The 22,500-nt window shown below is 42.9% G+C and overlaps 1 protein-coding gene across 1 annotated transcript in view; it reads left to right on the forward strand.

Moving 5' to 3' along the window:
- MGMT (O-6-methylguanine-DNA methyltransferase) overlaps positions 1–22,500 on the forward strand; it is a 144,683-nt gene that overhangs the window by 103,555 nt on the left and 18,628 nt on the right. Inside the window, exon 4 of the mRNA XM_090144600.1 lies at positions 10,895–11,052. Within this exon, the coding sequence (XP_090000726.1) occupies positions 10,895–11,052 (158 nt within the window). The remainder of the gene's footprint in view (positions 1–10,894; positions 11,053–22,500) is intronic.

Below are 22,500 nucleotides of genomic sequence, written 5' to 3' on the forward strand. Positions count from 1 at the left end.
CTGACTCCCACCAGTAGGGAGTTATTCCTGGCCACATGCCTTGGTGTGCCACAGTTTGGCCAGGGCAGGGCTATTCTCCTTTGCTGTGTTTGCTGTGTTCCTTCTCCTCCTATAGGGATGGAGGGTGCTGCCTGACTGCCCAGTGACAAAATCTGCTTAGCACCTTCACACTGGGTGTTCTTCATACCGTGGGGCCACGTTGTGCAGTAATGAGCAGCAGTGCCTGACAGTCCTTAAACGTGGGGATGTTCTCAGCTCGGTGTGCTTGGCGTTGTGATTTCAGTGACTGAAAATGTGAGCTCCCTTCAAAAGGCAATTCAGGTTAAAGTCAGTGAGATTAACATTGGTTGAAGGCAGCAGCAGAGACTCTAAAATTTGAGTTCAGATTTCATAAATCCTGCAAAACCGTCTTTAAAGCTTTTATTATGCTCTTCCTGCCAGAAAAGAAGCGCTTGGCTTCGAAGTTAAGTACAGTATCAGTTTTTAAAATAAAATAACTATCCATTTAGTATTTTATTTTTTTTCACTTTTGTCATATGGTCCTTCTGCTTATGTCAGATTTAAGGGCATTATTTCATGCTGTGAGAACTATTTAACTGCTGTACAAGTCGTGATGAAGGAGGATGTAGGCATATGTTACATGGACTGCTACTCAGGTTAAATTATGATAGCATCTCACATCACATGCCGTATATAGGTAAAGGAGAAAACTACCCTGCTTGATAAGAGAAACTTATATTATTTATATGGAACAGAACAAACCAATTTACAAGAAAGGCACTTAAGTGGGAAGCTTATTTATTAATGAGCTCAGTACACAAGCTAATGGGGTTGTAATGCAGATTCACCTAAAGCTCGGAGGACGGCAGTCTCCAGGCGTCATTCACCACTTCAAAAGGAGAGAAAGTGCACTTCAGAAATATTTCTGCACTATTCAAAACACAGTTATGTAAATTACACTTTTGTCTCACCTAAAACAGAAGGATCTTCTGTGGCCGCCTTTGTCTCTCCTGCCATAGGGCATCAATGCAACCTCACAGTGAGAACCCTCTGGTGCGGCTGTGATGTACGGCTTGCAGGTGGTCCTGGCATTGCTGGCTCTTGCAAACTTTACGTTCAGAAGTTCTGAAAAATGATTGTGAAAATGAAGGAAAATGCTCTTTTAATTTTACTTTATTTTGGTTTTCTTGATGTTGCAGGAAAAGTTTGCTTTCCCTGCAAAAGTTTGGTTGTGATGCAATTTGCAAGAATTGCAAATTAACAGGGAGCAAAGCAGCTTCTTCATTGAGTAATGTTCTGTTAGGAAAGATCCTGCAAGGGAAAGAAAGTCTCAAAGGCCGGGGTAAATGCTTTGCAGAAAGAGAGAGCGTATTTATGAGCCGTGCTTTTTTAATTGACGTGTGTCAGTGATGTTCTCTGGGTGTTCTGTTCTCAGTCGAAGATGACATTGAGCTTGCATGATAAGCACGTGTTGGGAACCCCAGTTTTCATTAAGTGTCCCAGTGGGTTTCAGGGACAGCACTTCCCCTTTTGTGGTGGCATTGTGCTCACTGGGTCCTGGGCTCACCCCATCCAACAGGAGGTGTTCCATGGGTAGGTTGTGACCTTCAATGAGATGGTGGTTGGAAAAATGGCCTTCTCAGTTGAATTCTTAAGAGGTTCCTGATCCATGCTACAAACTGGAACAGGTTGCCCAAGGAGGCTGTGGATGCCCCATCCCTGCAGGCATTCAAGGCCAGGCTGGATGTGGCTCTGGGCAGCCTGGTCTGCTGGTTGGCAACCTGCACACAGCAGGGGGTTGGAACTGGATGAGCATTGTGGTCCTTTGCAACCCAGGCCATCCTATGATTCATCTATATTTTAATTCATTTTAAAAGGATGGTCTACCTGCAGGTGCTATTGATTATCATTCTTGGTGCTCGCTCTCATCTTGAATTCACGCCTTAGCACACATCTGCAGACAGAGTCCAGTTGCATGAATTCAGCCTCAACTTGCCTTCCTTTTGTTTCCCCACATGCACTGCAGGTCCTTCCCAGTGCCCTGCAGCAGCGCGTGCTGGAGTTGCATGGGAGCACGGCAGTGTGCAGTCCCTGCAGCCATGCCCAGCACAGCTAATTGCCTGTGATAAAACCCACCTCGGAAGCCTGAAGGGAGAATTCTTTTATATAAGAAAAAACTGTTTTGTAACAATTTCTTGTAAGCGCTAAAATTAACTGACTTTCTTTTAACCTAATTATAGATAGAACTGATGATATCACCTATGCTTAATGTTGCCTAACATCTCGGGTGAGAGCCTGCTGCCTCTTACAGCTTTGCTGAGTATTTGCTTCTGGCCTCATCGTGTCTCCCATGAAATAGCTGCTGGATTGTTGCTAGGTGAGGGGCTGCCTTTGATTTCCTCCACTCTCAATCCAGAACAGGTTGGTCCTTTCCTGTAAAACAGTACTCAGAGAACTTCTTTCTTTTTTAGACGAATTTTCTAGTTGTTCTGCACCAACCCCAATGATTTGAAACAGAAGGATGAATGAAGAAGCTACTCTGATATTAGGAGTCTTTTTGTTCTGCAGGGATGGCCAAGCTGCTGGGCCATTAGAGGCTGTTCATTTGTTAATAGTTTAGTCCTTTGCTGATGCTCAGTCTCCGGAAAAGAAGAGCAGAGCAGTGTTTTCCCCTGCAGTTGCTGTTTTTCTGGCCACCCTGGGACAGTGCTGAATGTATTATGCCACCAGTTTGACTTACTCTTGTGTTGTTCCCAGAGCTCTGCTTTCCCAGCCATCCATTCTGCATCACATTTGGAAAAAAAACATTCCCTTTGGTGGAAGCAGGACTCTTTGGGGAAAGGAATCTGGTTTGGAGCTGGGCACAAAGCCTCACAGCACTGCTAAGCACCAGAACTTGTTTTCCTGACCTGTCACCAGGACTTCTGCTACTGTGAAATAGAAATATACTGAATGAAATCTGGAGATAACAGGAATTAGTCTGGAAGTTATTTGCCCAGGAGAAAGAAGAAAGCAGTACTTGAGTGGGCAACCCACTGGGTGATGGCCTGCACCATCCTGGTGGATGAAGAACCATAGGATTTTAGTGGTTGTCTTTGCACTTTGCCATTGTTTTAACAGAGATCTTTGTCCGTAATGAGGTATGCTTCTCTGGAAACACGATAAATATGTTCAGGAAAAAATAAGCCAAGACCACACAGTGTTGTCTTCCTTGAACCTGCTCCTTGTGCTCCCAGAGAAGTCTACCTCTCGCTGATTGTTTTGTTTCCTCCACAGTCTTACAGTGCTGTGTCCCAGGGCAAGATCTTGTTTGAAATCTGTGTCTGTCTGTACAGGATTCCAATCAAAACTTTAATGGTACAGGGCAGTGAGTAGCATTTAATGACCTTCAGTGCTATCACTCGAGTCTTTGGGGCATTGACATTGATTTTCCTTATCTTGGCATGTGAAGACAGGAGTCCCACTGCCTTCTTTAAAGTGTTTTCTGGTATGCACTCAGTGCAGAATAAGCAGGCAGGATCTTCCCAAGCATCACGGCTGGCCATAGGCACTGCCTTCATTGGCAACATCCATGTGGTACCTACACGTAGCATCATTAATTGCAGAAGATTGGTCTGTTTGAATGTCCATGTGTTTTACTCAAGAGGTACATCTGTATGTTTGAGATTTGTGCAGGTGCTGCTTCTTTAGGATAAAAGGTATCCATCAGAATTTGGACCCTTAATAATATCTTAAAAAGTGGAATGGAGAAAAGATTGCAAAGGCTGTATGGAAGAGTCTTAATAAGTTTAAAGTTCTTACATTCTTCCATAAATGTTCCAATTTCTTCTCAGTAGGTCTCATAAGGAAGCGTGGTTGGGGCATTTCAGCAAGAACTGCGGTGCATTTTCTGCTCCTTGCAGCTCTCTTCTTTTTTTCTTTTTTTTCTTTTTTTTTTTTTTTCATCTGTGCCTACTGTCATACAGACACTCCAATGATAAGAAGCTAAATTAAACTATGGCAGGATGTGCTTCCCTGTGAATTTCAAGCTTTAAGAGGCTGCTTTGTTCGCTCATTCAGTTGTAGGGAAAAAAATGCAACGCAGACATATGGCTATTTGAACTCTTTATTTGCCACATTTACAATATTAATAACACTGTTTCTAGAAGTTGTCACATCAAGTAAAAGATCTTCATTCCAGGCTGTCTTTTGGGGCCAAATTGAGACTGGATGCATGCATTTAATAAATTGTAGTCTCAAGTAGTCATTTTTGTAAATAATTAGCTTCAGTGAAAGAATAAGTTAGCATATTGTATGCATCTAATGTTGCAAATGTACATACAGCAAACTTTCCTATTAATCAACAGTCAAGCACTGTAAGTTGGGTCTCATACATAATGAATTGTTCTTAAACCTCATGGGTTTCATTGATAGAAAAATAAGAGAAAACACGAGTGTAGTAAGCTTTTGAATAAAATTTAACGAGATTGCTCTGCATCCTGTAATTGTTTTGGAATCATTAGAGACCAGATAATCCATCCACAGTTTTGGGGTGGCTTTAGTCTTCATCTATCAAAGAAAGGCTATTTGAATGACGTTTAGATGTTGATAAAATACATTTTTATTTGTTTCCGCGACGAAGGCTTCATTGAAAATGCCAGATGAATGTATGTATGTTGCATAAAGAACAACACTGCATGACTGAGCCTCTTTTTAATGTATCTGTTCTAATTATTACTGATTCTTGCATTTGGAAAGTAACACATCAGCTATTTCTCTTTGAAAAAAAACATTTGGGAAGACAACTGTCCGAATGCTTCTGCAGAGATCTGTAGGTCTGAGGAGCACAGTGAGACAGCCTTTGCTTTTCAGGCATGGCAATTCTTTGTGCAGGTCTGATTCCTGTTGGCTTCATGTGCACAAGGCCAGCGTGTGGTCGGCTTCAATCATTTGCGAAATAAAGTGAGGAAATGCTATTAAAAAAGCTGTGAAGTACCTAAATTTTTAAATCCTATGTGCCTCTCGTACGTGTTTAGTGACACGAGCTACTGCTCAGATTCTGGGGGTTCTGCAGAGTGACTCAGGACTCTGTCCAGATGAGCTGTGTCCCCAGCTGCAGGGGGTGGCTGTCCCTGACTGCCCCAAATGGTGGAGCTGAGGGCAGAGGTAAACCTGCAGCACGCAGTGCCATGAGCTGGGGGTGGCTCTGGCTGAGGCTGCAGCCTGGCCAAGGGCAGCGTGTCCAAATAAGAAGCACAGGGGAGCAGGGCAGGGGTTCATGGACATGGGCTTGTGCAATTTGGGGGCTGCAGCATGGGAAAAATGCCCTGGGAAGTTCCCCTAATGACCAAAGGAGCCTTTTTTCTCACTGATCTTGAATCCTTTGGAGACTCGCTTGGTCCTGTCGGATGCTCCTCAGGTTGTTTTGTTTCTCTGGTGATCTTACATCTCCACCCAGAGCTCTTCCCTCAGGTGATGATGGGAATCCTGCTGTAATTGGGCAGTATTTCCAAAAATGTTTTCCTCTCCAGCCACGGACAGATTGATGGATTCACGGAATTATAGCAGGGAATTCCTTGTGTGAGGTCAGCTCTACAAGGTGCACGCTCAGGAGGTGCCAGCCTGCTTTGGGCCTTGATGAGTGCTGGGGCAGCAGCTGAGGTCTGGTTCCCCTGGCCTCAAATAAGTTGGTCCAGCAGAACCCAGGGTCTCTCATGGTCTTACTGCTTGGAGAAGGTTTCTGTAATCTCATTTCTTTTGTTGTAATTGTTTTGCAGGAATTTTGAGGAAAGAAAAAAGGATTTGGTGACATTGCCATTCAAGATACAGATGTGGGTTGTTGGGTTTGGTTGGTTTTTGGTTGTGTTTTAGGTTGTGTATATCTAGCAGAGTCTTTTTCATTCTTATTGGGCGTGTTTTGGTAATTTTTGGACCTTTGTAATGCAAAAGCCTCTAAGAAATCCTGTGATGTGCAGTGTGAGAATACACATGTCCCATTGACACTAATCCTTCCTATTTACATCAGCCTGCAGCTCCTCTTCAGACTGGGGATGCTGAGTGTTGTGCTGCCTTATATGTGTGCTCACAGATTTCTAGAGCCAAACTGTCTTAATTAGGACCAATACATTTAGATTTTACTGTACCCCGATTTCTGTTATAAGAGATTGGGTAAAAACCAGGCACTCCCTGCCTTTTTTCCATTTCTTATTTTCTGTTTATTTTAGGTCTTTATCCCTGCTGTTATCTGAGTGGAAGTGTTGTAGTTATAGTAATATAATAATGCAATTACCCGAGTCTGCCCGTCTGTGCCAGTGGCCCTTTGCTGAGTTCAGTCTATCTGCACAGGGAGCTGCAATTTCTGTGTTAGTTGGGGAGCTTTTTTATTTTGTATTTAAAATGAATTGAAATAAAGGGGGATCTTCATTAGCTCAGCATCTGTAGCACTTCATAGACTTCTTAGGCAAACCACTAGAGGGTGAGGTGGGCATCGATGGATAAAGCATTCAGGTGTAGGAGCCTACAGAGCTCACTCGTCTCCTGTGTTCAACCCAGCAATTATATCGGATATGTACATAACTTCTATTTATATAGATACACAAATAAATATATGCATATGTAGCAGGTGCTGATACAACACTGTCATAGCATTTTCCTAGCTTTCCCTTCAGGAAACTGCCAGCAGAGCCGTTATGATATATTCTCTTTATTCTAAATCACACGACTCAAAGTACGTCTTGTAATGTTTCAGTTACGTGTTACTAAGAGCTGACGAAGGCAAAAAGCTGCTCAGAAATAAAAGGAATAATTAGAATCCCAGCAGTGTAGGAGGTGGCTGCCCACTGAGGTTCTTCAGCATGAGATACAGCATTGCTCTGGTTTTCCTGACAGATAAGCTATTGAGAACACTACTGAAGCCAATTTGCCGCTTACATGATCAGTTTGGAAGCACGTTAGGAACTTCCAAGTCTTGGCAAACGGTTTGGAAGGAGTCTGCTAAAGTAAAACAGGTGATATTACTGAGTTTCTCCCCATTTGCTAAAGCTGTGTTTTCCTTTACTTCATCACATGCAAACTCATACACCATGGAAAGGGAATGGCTGGGACAGGAACCTCGCAGGGCAGATCTCATCAGCTGCATGGAAACAGCCAGCTTTAAAAAAGCATTAATTACTTAGTGACCAGGTAAATGCAGGAGAAATGGGGACATTGTGAGACTCCGGGTAGCACCCAGCAGCAGCCAGTAATGATTAATGTGTGGAATGGGGCATTGAGAAGAAAGCTGAATGCTGAACAGAGGGGGAACGGTTTCCTATAACCTAATCTGCTCTCCTTTTCTTCTCATGAATGTTTTGAGAGTGCTTTAGCCTTGCTTTTTGAAATGTACATGTGGTTTAGTCGGACCAAAGTGTGACTTTGAAGCCTCAGAAAAGGCTTTTAGAGGCAGCTGGTGTTTTAAGTTGAATTTTTAATGACGAGGTAGTTTGCAGAAAGAATACTGCCATGCAACTGCAGGAGAAGGATAGGGAGGAGCAGGAGGGGAGGAGGGCCAGTAGGAGATGCCTTTGCATTAGTGATGTTCTGTCTTTTTCTTTGCTAATGTTGTCCAATTCCCAGGAAAGTTTGTTAGCATTTCTAACCAAGCAAAATTAAGATGAAGTTTTGTTATGCTTCTGCAAGTGTGAACCTCTCAGTATGTTGGTGAATTGACTTCGTATCCTACAGGAAAGGTAATTAATGCATTCTTAGAAAGCACCAACTCTTCTTGCAGAGAATCATAGAATGGCCTGGGTTGCAAAGGACCACAGTGCTCATCCAGTTCCAACCTCCAGCTATGTGCAGGTCACCAACCAGCAGCCCAGGCTGCCCAGAGCCACATCCAGCCTGGCCTTGAATGCCTGCAGGGATGGGGCATCCACAGCCTCCTTGGGCAACCTGTTCCAGTGCCTCACCACCCTCTGGCTGAAAAACTTCCTCCTCATATCCAACCTAAACCTCCCTGTCTCGCTTTAAAACCATTCTCCTTTGTCCTATCACTATCCACCCTCATAAGCAGCCGTTCCCCCTCCTGTTTATCAGCTCCCTTCAAGTACTGGAAGGCCACAATGAGGTCTCCCTAGAGCCTTCTCTTCTCCAAGCTAAAGCCCAATTCCGTCAACCTTTCTTCATAGGAGAGGTGCTCCAGCCCTCTGATCATCTCAGTGGCTGTCCTCTGGACCCACTCCAAGAGCTTCACATCCTTCCTGTGCTGGGAGCCCCAGGCCTTGACGCAGTATTCTAGATGGGGTCTGACAAGAGCTTTGGTTTTCATGACTGTGGCAGTAAGCGGAGATCAGAGATGTGGAAATGGCAGAGCGATGGGAGTATGGCCCCAAGGCAATGACCCAGGGGGGTCTGGCAGTGATGGGAGCATCCTGGGGGCTGGTGGCTCCTGCTTGGAGCAGGGGATGGACAGGCCCTGCAGGCTGTAGTGCTGCAGGCACAGCAGGCACGGCTCATGGGCTGCTGATGCAGAGCCATGAGGGGATGTATTCCTTTCATTTTACAGCAGTATTATAGCCCAAATCATTTCCAGGCTCCCGAGTATGTGAAGCAAGATGATGTGAAAACCATAAGGTTACTGTAGTTCTGAGTGCTTTCTATGCTCTTCTGGATAAATGGAGCAGAAAAGTCTTCCAACTTCTCTTGGAGTTTTCAAAGGCATTATTATATTCTGTAGTTATGATATTGTCGTAGCTCTAACAATCCACAGTAAAACTGAGCCCTATTCTGTGGAGCGTTGTGCGTGTGCAGAATCACTGATGATCCTTGGTGCTGGGAGCTTGGCTTGAGGTCTGTGTCATACACAAATTCATCTGGAAGTGTTTATGCACAGATTCTCTAGACTGGATGTGACTGCGCAGCCTGGTCTGCTGATTGGTGACCCTGCACATAGCAGGGGGGTTGAAACTGCTCCTTTTCAACCCAGGCCATTCTGTGATTCTATGATTCTGTGATTCTCAAACCATTTTTTTTTTCTTTTTAATAAAAGGATTATTAAATAGCAAAAAAACCATAAAATAGAGATTGGTTTCATAAAGCAAATTGATAATAGTTTCTCCCTTTCTCCTCTTCCTCCTCCTCCAAAAAAAAACCCACAAGCTCTCAGTAGTTTGGTAACTAAATGGAAAGAGATAGAGGACTGTACCTAATTTCTAGCAAGCTGGATCCAAAGCTGGTTCTTCTTTTCCCTTTTTCTTCCACTCCAAGCCATCAACTCGTCATATTCTTCTGCTGCTGGAGAATTTTAATTGTCCACCTCTCTGTCCCCCTTCTTCTCTGCCACTCTCTAATCAGTAATTATGTGGCCTTCAGTGGTGAACAGTTAATCAGAAAATGAATTGGGGCTGGGGGAAATTGCAGGGCCGTTTGATCACGCACCAGACGAGCGAGAGTTCTGCTTCTGAGAGTAACCCCAGGACAGCTCCTGCCTGCACATCATTTGTCCTATCCGGAGGCAGGGCCTGGTGGCTGCCTGATTACACAGCTGTCCTGGTGTGTTCGGCTCCATCAGCATTTGTGGATCAAGCATTTGAAGGCATTGGGTCTTTTTGTAAAGGTGCCTTGTGGCAAAAGTGGGCCTGGTGTCTTTTATACCATTACTGGTACACGATGCAGTTCATTTGCTCAGGCTTTCTGCTAGGAGGTAACTGACAAAATATTTCCTCTCCATTGCAGCACATCTCAAGCATAGCAATGAACTGATTTTACTTTTTCCCCACAACTCTATGGCAGAATTGCTGTGGTTTTCTTCTGCTGTCCCTCATGTTTTTTTGGTATTTCTACCAAATTTGGTTTTCTCTCCTTTCTACCCCTTTGTGACACATCCAACCTATTGCAGCAGACTGTTCTGTTGAGTTTCACCAGCGCACAGCTGAGAACTTGTTCTAGGCTTGTATTTCCAGATGGGGGAAAAGAAAAGCTGCAGTATCAGGATGCATTGGGATGGTGTAGCTGAGGTTTTTCAGATTCAGGTACGAGGTTGCTGGCAGGGCTTGCTTGTCTGGCAGCTGTTCTTGGTGTTGTCTCCATATTCCTTTCCTGGTGGTTTCATGCTACTGGGCTATTTGGTAACAGATGTGCTGAAAGCAGTCTCTGTGGTTCTGAGTGGTCTCATGGAGCAACAGCAGAGCACTGTGAACTTCTCCCTGCCACTGCTGTGCCTAACCCAGAGCTTACAGCTCAAGGAACAGGGCTGAATATTTGCAGATGTGATGTTCATGTTCTCACTGCTCTCATACGGGCATTGCACTTCTGTAGGAAAAAGAAAAAAGCAGCTAGAGAAAAAGGACATTTTCATTTGCGGGTGCTTTCTGTTCGTTTGCTTTGCTCTTCAGCATCCTGAAAGCATGAGCTGCCATTGAAAATCAAATGAGTTCTCAATTGCTTCCTTCCAATTCAATAAGAGGAGGAAAGCAGAAACCTGCCAACGTCGCTGGAAGGAGTGGCGGAAGAGGAAAGCGCTGGCTCTGCAGAAAGCTGCTTCCTCCTCTTCCTTCCCCGGGAGAGCTCTGGGGGCTGTGCTGTGCCTGTGGGTGCCTAGAGGAGCCTCTCTCCATCCCCACAGAGACCCAGGATGTGTCTTCCATCAGGCCGGGGTGGTTTCCTTCCATTGCTCCCTGAGGTTTCCTATTTAAGAGTGGTCTTCTCACCCATCCTTTATTTTCTTCTGACAGGTCTGAACAACCTCACGTCACCATGGCATATCAAGAGGTGACGTAGATGAAGTTGTGTCACAGCTCTTACGACTCTCCTTGCTTTCATCAGAGGAAAAGAAAGCTTTGGAGTCTGTGGCCTTGGAATTGAATGTTTTTTGAGATCATAAAGAGTATGAATGTTTGCTTTCGTCATTGACAGCCTGACATCTCTGTGCCCACAGGACGGAGGCTCTGATGCGCTGTGAGCTGAGTGGCGGTGTGACCTCCGTGCCGGAGCCACTGCAGCAGTGCGCAGCCTGGCTGAGCGCCTACTTCTGTGAGCCCAGCAGGACACAGCAGCTGCCCCTGCCACCCTTCCACCACCCCATGCTGCAGCGAGGTCGGTGCCCGGTTTGTGGTAGCTGTAGAATCACAGAGGGTTGGACTGGGAGCACACACGCAGCCCACAGCCCCCCGTTGATGCAGGCTGGCTGCCTCCAGCGATGCATCCATGGGCATGGGCACCCACAGCTCTGTGCCACAGCTCTGATACCTGTGTTATCCAATTCTGACGCGCCCAGATGACAAACAAGTGCTGTTACAAAGTAGTTAGGATGCTGTATTTAGAGGGAAACATGACCTGAGAAAAACTCCTCTTTAGCATCTGCCATTCACTGATGTGTTTTCCTGAAAGCCTCATAACAAGTAAATCGCATGAAATGAGATAGGCTACAGGATTAAAAACATCAAAACAAAAGTGGAAAAAAAGCAAAAACGATAAAAACAGAAGTCTGCTTTTTGCAATGGCTGCTTGTTGATCCATGAATGGAATCATTTCCCAGTGATTTCAATGCTCATTTTCTAACATCTCTTCTTTAATTGAACTGATTTTATAATAACACAGCACCAAAGAGGGGCTCATATCTCCTGTGCTACCAAAGGTAAGATAGCTGTTTTACACATGAACCCCAAGTTATAGGTACTCTTCTTTTGTGTGGTTCTGTGTGAAATTGCTTTGTACATATGGGTGCATAGGTTTGTACTTGAAATTGTAGTAGAAATATGTCAGTAAAAGATTGCCAATTTTACGTGTGGAAAGGAGCAGCTGTTCTTACAGGCACAGATTTGCAAAACTCAGCTGTGTCTGCTGCTAATTGCTGGTTTTATTCAAATTCTTATAAATAATAGGTTGCTTCTTGCTGCTGCACTTTCTCATTCTTAAATATCTGATGGCAGCTGCAAGGAGCAGAACAAAACCGAAATGCAGTTGTTCTGTTGTTATGCAGATCATCAGACTTGTTTTCTAAGGGTGCGAGTCATAAATTGTGTGAAATCTGCAGAGTACCTTTATTTTAATGGTGAACTTCTGTACGAATTATTTCACATTAAGAAAATCACTCAATGCAACATCTTTTGGACTTGAATTCACAAGCTATGGGCTGAGTGCCTTTAATGTTTTGAGTATAGCACTGTCTCCTGTGAGTATTTATAATGTTTGGGTGTTCCTTCTTACTTTTTCTTACTTTCATATAATAGATGAAAATGATATAGGAAGGAATATGGCAATACGTGTCAAAAATTGTAGAAGCTGTTTGTAAAGGTAGTTATGAGAAACATGGGGTAAAAGCTGCATCATCACGGTTTAAATTGCACATTTCAATTTGTCTGCAAGTGAGTGTTGCAGTACTGCTAAGTTAAGGATTTGGTATTTATTTACTTTCTCACATTTACATTTGAAAGTGCCTATTCATTTCTCCAGGCACTTAAAAATGCAGAATAAACATAAGCGTGAGCATGAGGACCCGCCACCAGGAAGGCTTCTCTCCTCATGCATCTCTGCCCATCCGCAGCTCTCACACCAGCCATCATAACCTGTGGCTGTGGCCTCCTGCAGTGCAGTGCTGTGACCCTGGGTGACACGAGTTCCATCAGCAGTGCCTTTGTGATCAGGACTGATGCTTGGCTATTTTCTTTCTTAGTCAGTGCTCTAGTCAAACGTTATTGTTTTTTTCTGTGGCAGTGTCATCTGAGGACAGTAGGAGTTTTGCTTTTCTTACAGCTGAGCATGTTTACAAGAGGACTCTCAAAAATATGAAGTGCTTTCAGGATGAAGCACTTTGCAATAAGTGATCGTTTTCCTGCAGTTACTTTTGTGCCGAGTATTAAGGCACGGTTCCTAACGATAAATACGTTAACAATTAACTTTGTGGTAGCAGAAGAGAGATTGGTGAATTCAGAAAGTCCAGGGGCACTCCTGCAGGTGGTTGTTGGCCAAAGCAACAATCCCACAGTGTGTTTTTCTTCCTGTGAGCCCCTTCCCATGGTCATTGTGCTGCAGACATAGAGCAGTGTGGTCACCATGCTGCCATAACTCAGCTATCATGCACATATGCATTACTGCCGCCCCAGCAGCCTGAATTCTGACATGGCTCCAGATGCTCATCTCGTTTCCTCACTTTTCCAAAGCACCTTCAACTCTTTAAAAAGGGGAAAGGTATGTACGAGCACTCCAAACACAGAAGGAAACATTTTTCCTTGTAAGCCATCAGTGCTAAGTTTGACTCTGAAACGCCAGTGCTGCAGCACAGCCTGGCAGCTGAGGGCTGCCTCTTCTACACGTGCAGGAGCTGTTGGTGTACCAGCTGGCTGCTCCCAGCAAATGCAGCTGGTTCTTTTCCCGTTGGCAGTGTGGGTTGTTTTTTTTTTGTTGTCGTTGTTGTTTTTTTATTAAATCTAATTGAAAACTGGAATTTCCAACAGTTGGTCTGGTGCTCAATGTCGAATTTCAGCAACCTAGGAAAAAGGAAGTATTTCCCACTTCTCTGCATAGTGACTTCAAGGTGTTACACCTCGGGCAAATCTCTGCACGTTTATCGTGGAGAGTGATTAATTGTTCTTAATGTACCATGGTCATTAGTCCCCGCTGTGTATGATGAAGAACAATAGACCTTGTTACTGTTTTGAAGCCTACGCATGAGTTGTTTGATTTGTGAGTTCGTGAAATGGTAAAGGAAATGCTAAATTGGCCAATCATGAATTTCCTGGCTTTTCCTTATTTGTGCCTTACAAACCTGCTGCTCAAGACCACGGCGAGCATCGCAGCACTGGGTACTGCAGCAGGGAGCAGCGCTGTGTTTGCAGACCAGATGGCTTATTAGAGCAACAAGAGCAGAGGAAATTGGACACACACAAGAGTTTTCCTTTGCCCTGTGACAAGCAGCAGCCCTGGGGCTCTGCTCTTTGCATGCCACGCCGTGCCCAGCTGCCCTCACTGCTGGACGAGCTCCTTTTGCTTTGCAGAGCTGTGGTTCTGTCCCTGTGTTGCAGGTATGAGGTAGAGGCATTTTCTGGCTGTCCAGCTTGTGCACCTGCTTTCATGTAAGCTGCATGTTTCCATGTCCATGCAAGGGAGGACTTTGGCCCTCTGCCTGCAACCGAGGGCAGAAAAAGCAGTGCAGAAAGCCAGAGCAGGAGCAATTTGAGGATGGAGGCCAGGGAAGTGAGTTTTGCAAGCCAGCTTAGCAGCTGAAATTCCCCGTGTATAATGCATGTTATTCATCCAAGAAGGGATATTGATGAAACACCTCATACATAATGGGAGCAGAGTCTTCAAAGACAGCGGCAGTGCCTCCATTCCCCCTTCAAGATGACTTCGCGCCGTGCCCAGGCCTGTAATCAATAATTACCCTGTGATTTCCTGGGAGCCTCCTCGCTCAGAGAGAAGAACCACAGCACGGCAGACAGCGGGGCTGGCGCAGGCACCACTAAGGGCGGCAAAGCACACTGTGAAATGCTGCTTCCCAGCTGTAGGAACGGAGCGCTATCCGAGCTTTGGGACACCTCTGTGGGATGGGACTTCGTCCTCCAGCCGATAGGAGAGAATCACACTGCCATGTCTTCTGTGCTTGGAGGGGATCTCTCCTTCAGTAAGAACCCAGACAGAAAACCCTCCTATTGACAGCATCTCGCTGCTCCTTCACCTTGCTGCCACTTCTTCGTTTCTCTGCTTTTGCACATCATAAGCTATTAGGGAAAAAAATGCACCAAATTCAGATAAAAAATTAAGATAAAAAAAGCAAATATTCTGCGTTCTGTCCGTGACTTAGCCAAGACCAAAGTGTTTTCTTCCTTTCTGTGGTTGAAAAGCTCAAATGAGAAGCAAGTTTTCTGATGACAGTGGGGCTGTTGCTTCGATTGACTTCTGAGACATCAGATCCAACATGTCCTGAGTGCTTATGTTAAAAAGTATTTTTTAAAAGCTGCATTGCTTACGCTAAATTCTGTGTGCAGTATATCCTATTACTATGTGTAGTGTATCCTAAGAGTAAATTTTTCTCTCTCATGCAATTTAGCCAAGTAGTTTTTCAGTACGTAAAAATTACTAAAATAAGAAAGAATATTTACAGTATTAAGATCAATACAGGTCTCTTTTCCCTTGCTTTATGTTGAAATTAATAAATAATTGTAACAATCATTGACCTCATTGGACTCGATGATCTTTAAGGTCTTTTCCATCCTGAGTGATTCTGTGATTCTAAAAGTTTTCAAACATTGGGTGCCAGTTTATGGATGATGGGGTAGCAGTTCAGCACTCCAATACAACAAGAAAAGAAACGGCTGGTTAAAAAGTACTTCTTTAAGTCATGAGAGTGAGAAAACTCCTTTTTAAGAACCTCAGAAGCAGAGGATTTAGGGCTGAGGCTTCCAAGGCTCAAAGAGGAGAAGCCATGGCAAAAAAAAAAAAAACCTGATGAGGAGAGCAGGAGGAAGATGCTCAGGGATGTCAGACACCGGGGCAGTCTGACAGATATCCTCTGTCCATCCTGAGGTCACTGTGTGGTGGCTGTGAGCATTTTGTGTAATGGAAAAAAATATGTGATGTCATGTTTTGGTGATTTGCAGCCTTGAGGAGAACATGAGACAATGGGAATTAAGGGTGAGAACAGGTGAAAAATGGAAAGGATGCATTTAACCAATGCTGGATTTTATTAAGTTGAAAGCAAATTAGATTCATAGTAGAAGTAAGCATAGGCATTTTAAGTGCACCTTCAACTTCAGAATTTTCTTCTGACTCCTAGAATTACATTTGCCCAGCGTTAGCAATACAGTAAATACTAAAGTGAATGAAATTTTCACAATTTTGCTGTCTTTATTAACTTGTAATTTTTGCAGTGATGGCCTGTGGATATGAGATGCATCTATAGAGACATAAGGCTCTATAGAGCTTTACGTAATTTTAATTTTCCTCAATCCTGTGTATCTCTTGTAACTTCATTTGCCCTTTTAAACTAAATTGCGCTTACTTTTAAATGACTTTTCTGACCTCATCCAATTTACGTAAATCCATGCGCAGTATCTGAAAATGCTCAGGCTGGGCTGGAGCTTGTGGGGCTGATGGGCAGCTGAAGAATATGGGGCAAATAGTTACCTCTGCCTTTCATCAAACAATTGAGTTATCAGATTCACTCTTCTTCCCAGTTACTAGATGTACGTTGATTTGCTGTATGGTCATAGAGAAGAGAGTAGGAGAGACACTGTGTCTTCATGGTGGGTTTTTTCTTTCCACTTTTGTTTTTAATTCCTGGATAAGGTTTTGTAGGAGGGAATTTTATAAGCCATTTTTGCTATGGGCAAGCCAATGTAATGGTATAACTCAGCCAAAATGCTGCTTCTCTTTTAAAACTGGATGGGAGCCTCTTTGCAATCAATACTGCAAACTTATGGCATTTCCCACATGCACAAGACAGAAAAAATTATTCTTAGGATACAGTGCACACAGTTGTGCTGAGACCCATAGGTCTTCCCTGCAGTCTGCCCTTGGTGAAAACCACCTCCATGGGATGCTTCTTTGTAAACTCAGTGTGTTCAACGTCACGTGTTTTCTCCCTCCATCAAATACAAGGTGCACATATTGAAGAATATTTTGACTATACAGATCAACCTTTGCCATGACTGCTTGTATATGAGGTGTAGATAAGAAGGTGGGAGTTGAAGGAGGAGAAAAATAGTAATGTTAGTAATGTGAGAAAGGACTTCCTCTACCTGGAGTCGTGTCATCATCACTTTACCTGCACCTGTAGGCCTCAGCATCCTGCTCACGCTGCAGCCCAACGAAGAGTAAGTTTTGTTTAATTCCTTCTTCCTTGGAGTTGTTTGCATACTTTGATGTACTTGCAGGCCCATGTAACCTTCGTACCCTATTTAATAAAATACATACGCGAGAGAAAAGAAAATAGTTTTGTTAAAATATCCCCCCCTACCTTGCCTGATGAGCTTTCAGCCAAGTTTTACATATCAATGGGAAATAACATCAATATGTGCTCAGCCAGTTTACTGTATCAGTGGTAACGTGTTTAATGTGACAGCTGCTTTCACAATCACCTTGTTTTCTAAAGGCTGTCCTTAACATTTTTTAGAAAGCAAAAAGCATAGTGATGTTTATGGCACCCTCTGTGTTAGAGCACATAGATGGGTTTCTTTGAGAGGAAGCCATTTTCTACTATAGCTATTTCCTGCTTGACCTAAGAGTGCCACTTTCTGACCCAGTTCCATGATCTTTTGCTGTATCTTCTTTTGGAGCTTGTGAGTCTGAGAGCTGACCAGTATATCCTAGGGAAAAAAGACTTGTTCAACTGCAAAAATGCACTTTTCACTAGAAATTTGCATCCCACACTCTTCTCAGAATAAAATATGCAAGAACCAACATAAATGGCATACTCTTTTTTTTTTCTCTTTTTTTTCCCCATGAATTGAGTCTTTGATGTTCGAGAGGAGCCAGTATTAAAGGACATCCCTAGAAGGCTGTAGAAATTGTTCCTATTTATGACAAATGTAAAATAGTACAAATCTAGCTGAATGTGATGGTGTCATTAGTTTGTGAATCGCATCCTTGAAAATAACTGTGGAGGAGCCAAATCGGTTTAAAAGAAGATAACAAAATGGTTTAAGCTACTTAGGTTGAATGCCAATTATATTTTAATATTCAACTGAGCATATTTTACTAAGAAAAAAGGCAGCGTCGACGCATGCATAACTCATTGGCAGCGTCGACCAGCTGTGCCACTCTTCTCTTCGAATCACTTTGTGCATTTTAGTAGCATGGTAATTTAGTAGAGAACTACCTGAGTGATGGCATTTTCAATGAGCAGGTAATCTACAGAGAATTTTTATATGGTTATGAGTTCTGCGCTTCAGCCTGGCAACACAAAAATACATCAAGACCAATTACGGTATCAACTTTCAGCGTGATACCCTTGCCACGCAAGTGCATGTATTTCTGCCCCAGGCATTTCAAATTGCATCTAATTTGAAATCTTTGGGGTTTTAATTAAATTTCAGAATATATGGAATTCTTCATTAGTACCTGCTCTGAATAGCAGATTATACTTCTCTCAGTCTCTCGTTAAAGAAGTAGGCTGTGGTAAATAGCGTGTTCAAGAACTGATCATTTGTGGTGCCTGGATATTGGGAACAGAAATAGTGAAATGCAAAATAATATCAAAAAGATTATTAGTCCAGTGAGGGACTCTTGATTTGTATTTTAATGGAATTTTACATTTCTCTTAATGATTTGCAAATTGTCCTCTGATTATAAGATGCATTAAGCTTTTCATTTTAATGGAGAGACACAGCCATTAGCAGAATTTTTTTTTCTGTCTTCTTTTTAGAGTGCTTCCCTGCAGCAGATAAATATTGAAACCATTAACACCTTTTGATGTACTTTATAGTGCTGCAGCTTGGACCAATACGTGAATGAATGTGGCCTTTTATATTTTAGCACTTTGCTTGGAGCTCATGATTGTCTTTGCGTGGGTGAACAATGACTGAAGCTATACTTTCTGAGGCAAGCAATAAAATAATGTGTATTTCCCTGTAATTAATGTTCCAAATGTTTTGGTGAATATCATTCATTTTTAATGCGGAAGGCAAAAGTAAAGCCAACAAAAGTCGAGATCTGAAATTCAGATTGAGAGTGCTCTGACCTTAACTCTGACCATTCTTTAAAGGAGGAGGATCACAGTGTCTCTCCTAGCAGGATTTCGTATGGATTTACAAACAATTTCTCAACGGTGAAGTAACAAACATATTCTTTGTTGCTGACACAGGAACGTACCCTCTTCATTTGTCAATCTGAAAGTCAAATTTCCTGCTTGCTTTCAGCTGAACATGAGCCCTTAATGTTGTATAAACATTTGTGTCTGTGCTGATTTCATTGGGTTTGTCAGAAAGGCATGGAATTAGGGAAGAGCCTCCTTTGTGGCAGGCTGTGAGACATATGTAGTATTTTTATGATACTGCAGATTTACGTAAAATAATTGCTCTGCTCATCAGGAAAATATGTACTTGTTAAACTTACCGAATTATTAAAATCCCTGCAATATTCATCAGGTACTCCAGAAAAGCAAATCGTTCTTTAAGAGGCAGTGGGCAGCTGCACTCATTTCCCCACCCCGATGCCTCGTGCTCCCCATGTAAGCCAGGAGGTCTCTGAGCCCTGTAGAGGCGTTTCCTTTTGGCCCATTAGCTCTTTCTGCGAGGGCTTCCGCCAAAAAAGGTGGTTACTTTAGGGCTGCTTATTAATTTAGCAGAGTCTAGTCTCTGAAAAACCATCAGGGGTCACTGATAGGACTTCTCCCGTGCTTGCTTCCAGGATGTCTGTTTAAATAATTTGAATCTCGGGAATTCAAATTGCAGTTCATTTAGCAGTGCACTGTGTGCAGTGGCAGTGTTATCAGTCAAGAGGCTAAGTAACTTCATGAAATTGCACTTTATGTCTTCACAGTTGTTTTGCTGACTGCTTAAATGTCTACTCCTTAGCAAAAAAAAAAAAAAAAAAGTGCTGTAACTTCGAGTTTGAAGCCAGAAAATTCTAAGAATTAATTGCTGCTGCTTCCATATGTGCCTTTAAAAGATGCTGCATCATTTGTGAATTAGTGTTTGCAAAGTGCTACGTAAGTGTTTAGCCTCATGCGTTAGATATTTATAATTCAATAATAATTTAATACAAACTGAAAAAGAAAAGCGGTACTTTGATTCTGACTTAATTTGTTTGTAGTAAGCAAATAGTTTCATTTTATTACAGTTAAGCGATTTAATGAATATTATTTTTAACTTGCCCATTTACAAAGAAACTTAAGGAAATCTAAAGAAATTGCTGTTCACAGTTTACACAGACAACTGAAGATCTTATAATTTACTTTGTTCACATAATGGAGCACATTTGCATTACATCTTTCAAAATTAAAATACATTAATTTTCTAGGGCAGGTTATCTTCGGTAACAGGATCTTCACAAAGCAACTGAGGGTGCAGATTTCTTGATCCAGAGTCACGTGGGAGTTGGTATTTAGGGCCACGTTGAAAAACGAAACTGTGAAAACACCTCATCAATGGAATTCTAAGTGAAATTACAGAAAAAAAAAAAAAAAAGCAATTACACTTGGAACAGCAAAAACTGCAGGAGAGATGATGATGCCTCGTGGCCCACCTGCATGGGGCACCCACTGGCCCTTAATCTGACTGAAGGGGACCACCACTGCATGTGGTTTGATGTGTTGGTTGGTGGTTACAAAGAGATTTGTGATGGCTTTCTTCCAAAGTCTCGTGGCCAGGGCTTTTCCTGTTCCTGGTGTGAATGTGGAGCTCTCATGTCCATATGCTTCATGGCATGGCCATGTGAGGCCCTTTGAGGCACTGCAGCAGCACTGAGGGGAAAATGTCACTGTTTTTAAGACAGTGTAACAAATTCCCATTTGTAGAATCAGTTTTGCACCACATTTTATCAACCTTCACTGATTTATTCCCACTTACATCACAGGATCGCGTTGAGGCCCTGAGATGATAAAAAGGAAAACTGCACGGGGCATGAGTTTGAAGCTGAGAGCCCCCAGTTTCACTGCTTTGTGGTGGTCCTGAGCCTCATGTATGTGTGTGTGCAGGGAGGGCTGGCATGGTGGGAGCCCTTGCTGAGGTTTGCCATTCCATGGCCCTGCTTCTTGCTGGGTGCCCTCAGCGCTGCCCTGCTCTACCCCAGCTTCACCACAGCAGCAAATCACTCACAAGCAGGAAAGCCGTGAATTTACATCGCTACAACTTCAAGATTTGCCACTATCCTTTGCTTTTTTTTTTTTTTTTTTTTTTTTTTTGCATTTCAGGACCTTGAACCGAAGTTCAGGTTGACTTGAAATACTGATGTTAGTCAGCTGAATTTATGGCATCAATTGGATGTCATGCTTTATCAACATGTGTGAGTGTGGTTGAATTTGCATTTTATTTTGAGTTTGCTAATATCAAAGTGACAGTTCCAGCATACCGTAAATCTTCAGAAGTTTTTGCAGAACCTCCCTGCCTGTTGGAGTTTAACTGCAACCAGATGGTCCTACCTGCCCTTCCTCAGTCCCTCTGTAATTAGGAAACAGCATCTTCTGTGATTTATTTAGGGGCAGCAGATAGGTTTGTATGTTGTGTTAACAGGACAAGTCAGAAGGGCTGAATCACAGCAGCATGAAACTGCATTTTTGTTGCGTTCCAACAATGCAAATTGAGGTAAATTGAATTTATGATTTTTGCTTGGGAGAAGGAGACAAGCAGCTTTTGCAAGCTGGGCATCAGCCAAGGCACTTGTAATGGGCAATAAAAAGAATGCCAAGAACTGAGGAAAAAAAAAAAAGGTTGAGGTGGGACCAGAAGTTCCACTTCAGTGCTCTGGTAGTAATCTCTCAGTTCTGAGTCAGATTATGGCCAGTTGTGCTCTCTTGTTGTGCATGGACCTTTCCATAGGGATTGTATTGCTGTGCCAGAGCCAAGTTCAGTTCCAAGTGTGAACTGCAAATTGTGGCTGAGGGGGAGAGTTCAGAAGATAACCTGGTAAAGTTCTTGGTGAGCAACTGATCTCTTTGGCAAATGAAACAGAAGTCTCTTATTTACTTCTGTCCTGAATGGAAAACACAGTGACTTAAAAGTTGCAGTAAGGTCGGTGTGTGGAGGGACTATTCTGTGTCCTCTCCAAAATAAGAATGTCCTGTGGCCTTTAATGCTGATGAAATATGGAAAGATAGCCTGAAGGGGATGAGGTGGTGGTCAACGTTTCTGAATTGATCTGATCTGCAGAGCTCTTGTATAAATGCTTATAGTAGTTTCTATGTGCATTACAAACGTTCCATGAAGTCACAGTTACTGCTTTGCACAGTTACTCCCTGCTCCCAAAATTGACATTTTTGAAACAGAACAAAAAAATTTGCTCCTAAAATGAGGCTTTGAATGGCAAATGTGAGCTTGGAGCCAACCTGATCACTGTACCACCAGTAGACTTAGTCTGCTGGTAGAAATGAAAATGCTGTCTTAGTGCAAAAAGGTAGGGATTTATTAAAATGGGGCAGCTGGTCTGCATTACCAGGAGAGACACTTCAAAAAGTGATGCTTGTAGTTACTGCTCACTAATGAGTATTCTTTAAGATTTAACTAAAAATATGTAAAAATGGATTTTTCTTTGAGAACAAAAGTACTAGAAAGTTACTCATTTTCTGTGCACCGTGACATTTTATACTTTACAAAGCAGCGTACTACTACTTAAAATATACCCAGTAGTTGCTTTTAGTAGCCACATATCTGTACTGGCAGGTGGGCATTGATGGCAACCTTAACACTTTAAGCTACAGTTTATCTCATTTATTTTTAATGTACCCTGAAAGGGAATGCTCTGAAAATTTCCTTCAGTGCACAGGTGTGAGAGTTTTGGAGGAACCTGAAAGGATCTCATAGTTGAAAGCAGGGGTGACACCCTTGGTCAGAGAGTTCTGCCTCTCCCAGAGTGCGTGGATGAGCGCTCTGATAACTTGATCCTGTTTGT

Source organism: Phasianus colchicus, chromosome 8 (assembly GCF_987193195.1).
Source record: "Phasianus colchicus chromosome 8, bPhaCol1.hap1.1, whole genome shotgun sequence".
In the NCBI taxonomy this organism is placed as follows: domain Eukaryota; kingdom Metazoa; phylum Chordata; class Aves; order Galliformes; family Phasianidae; genus Phasianus; species Phasianus colchicus.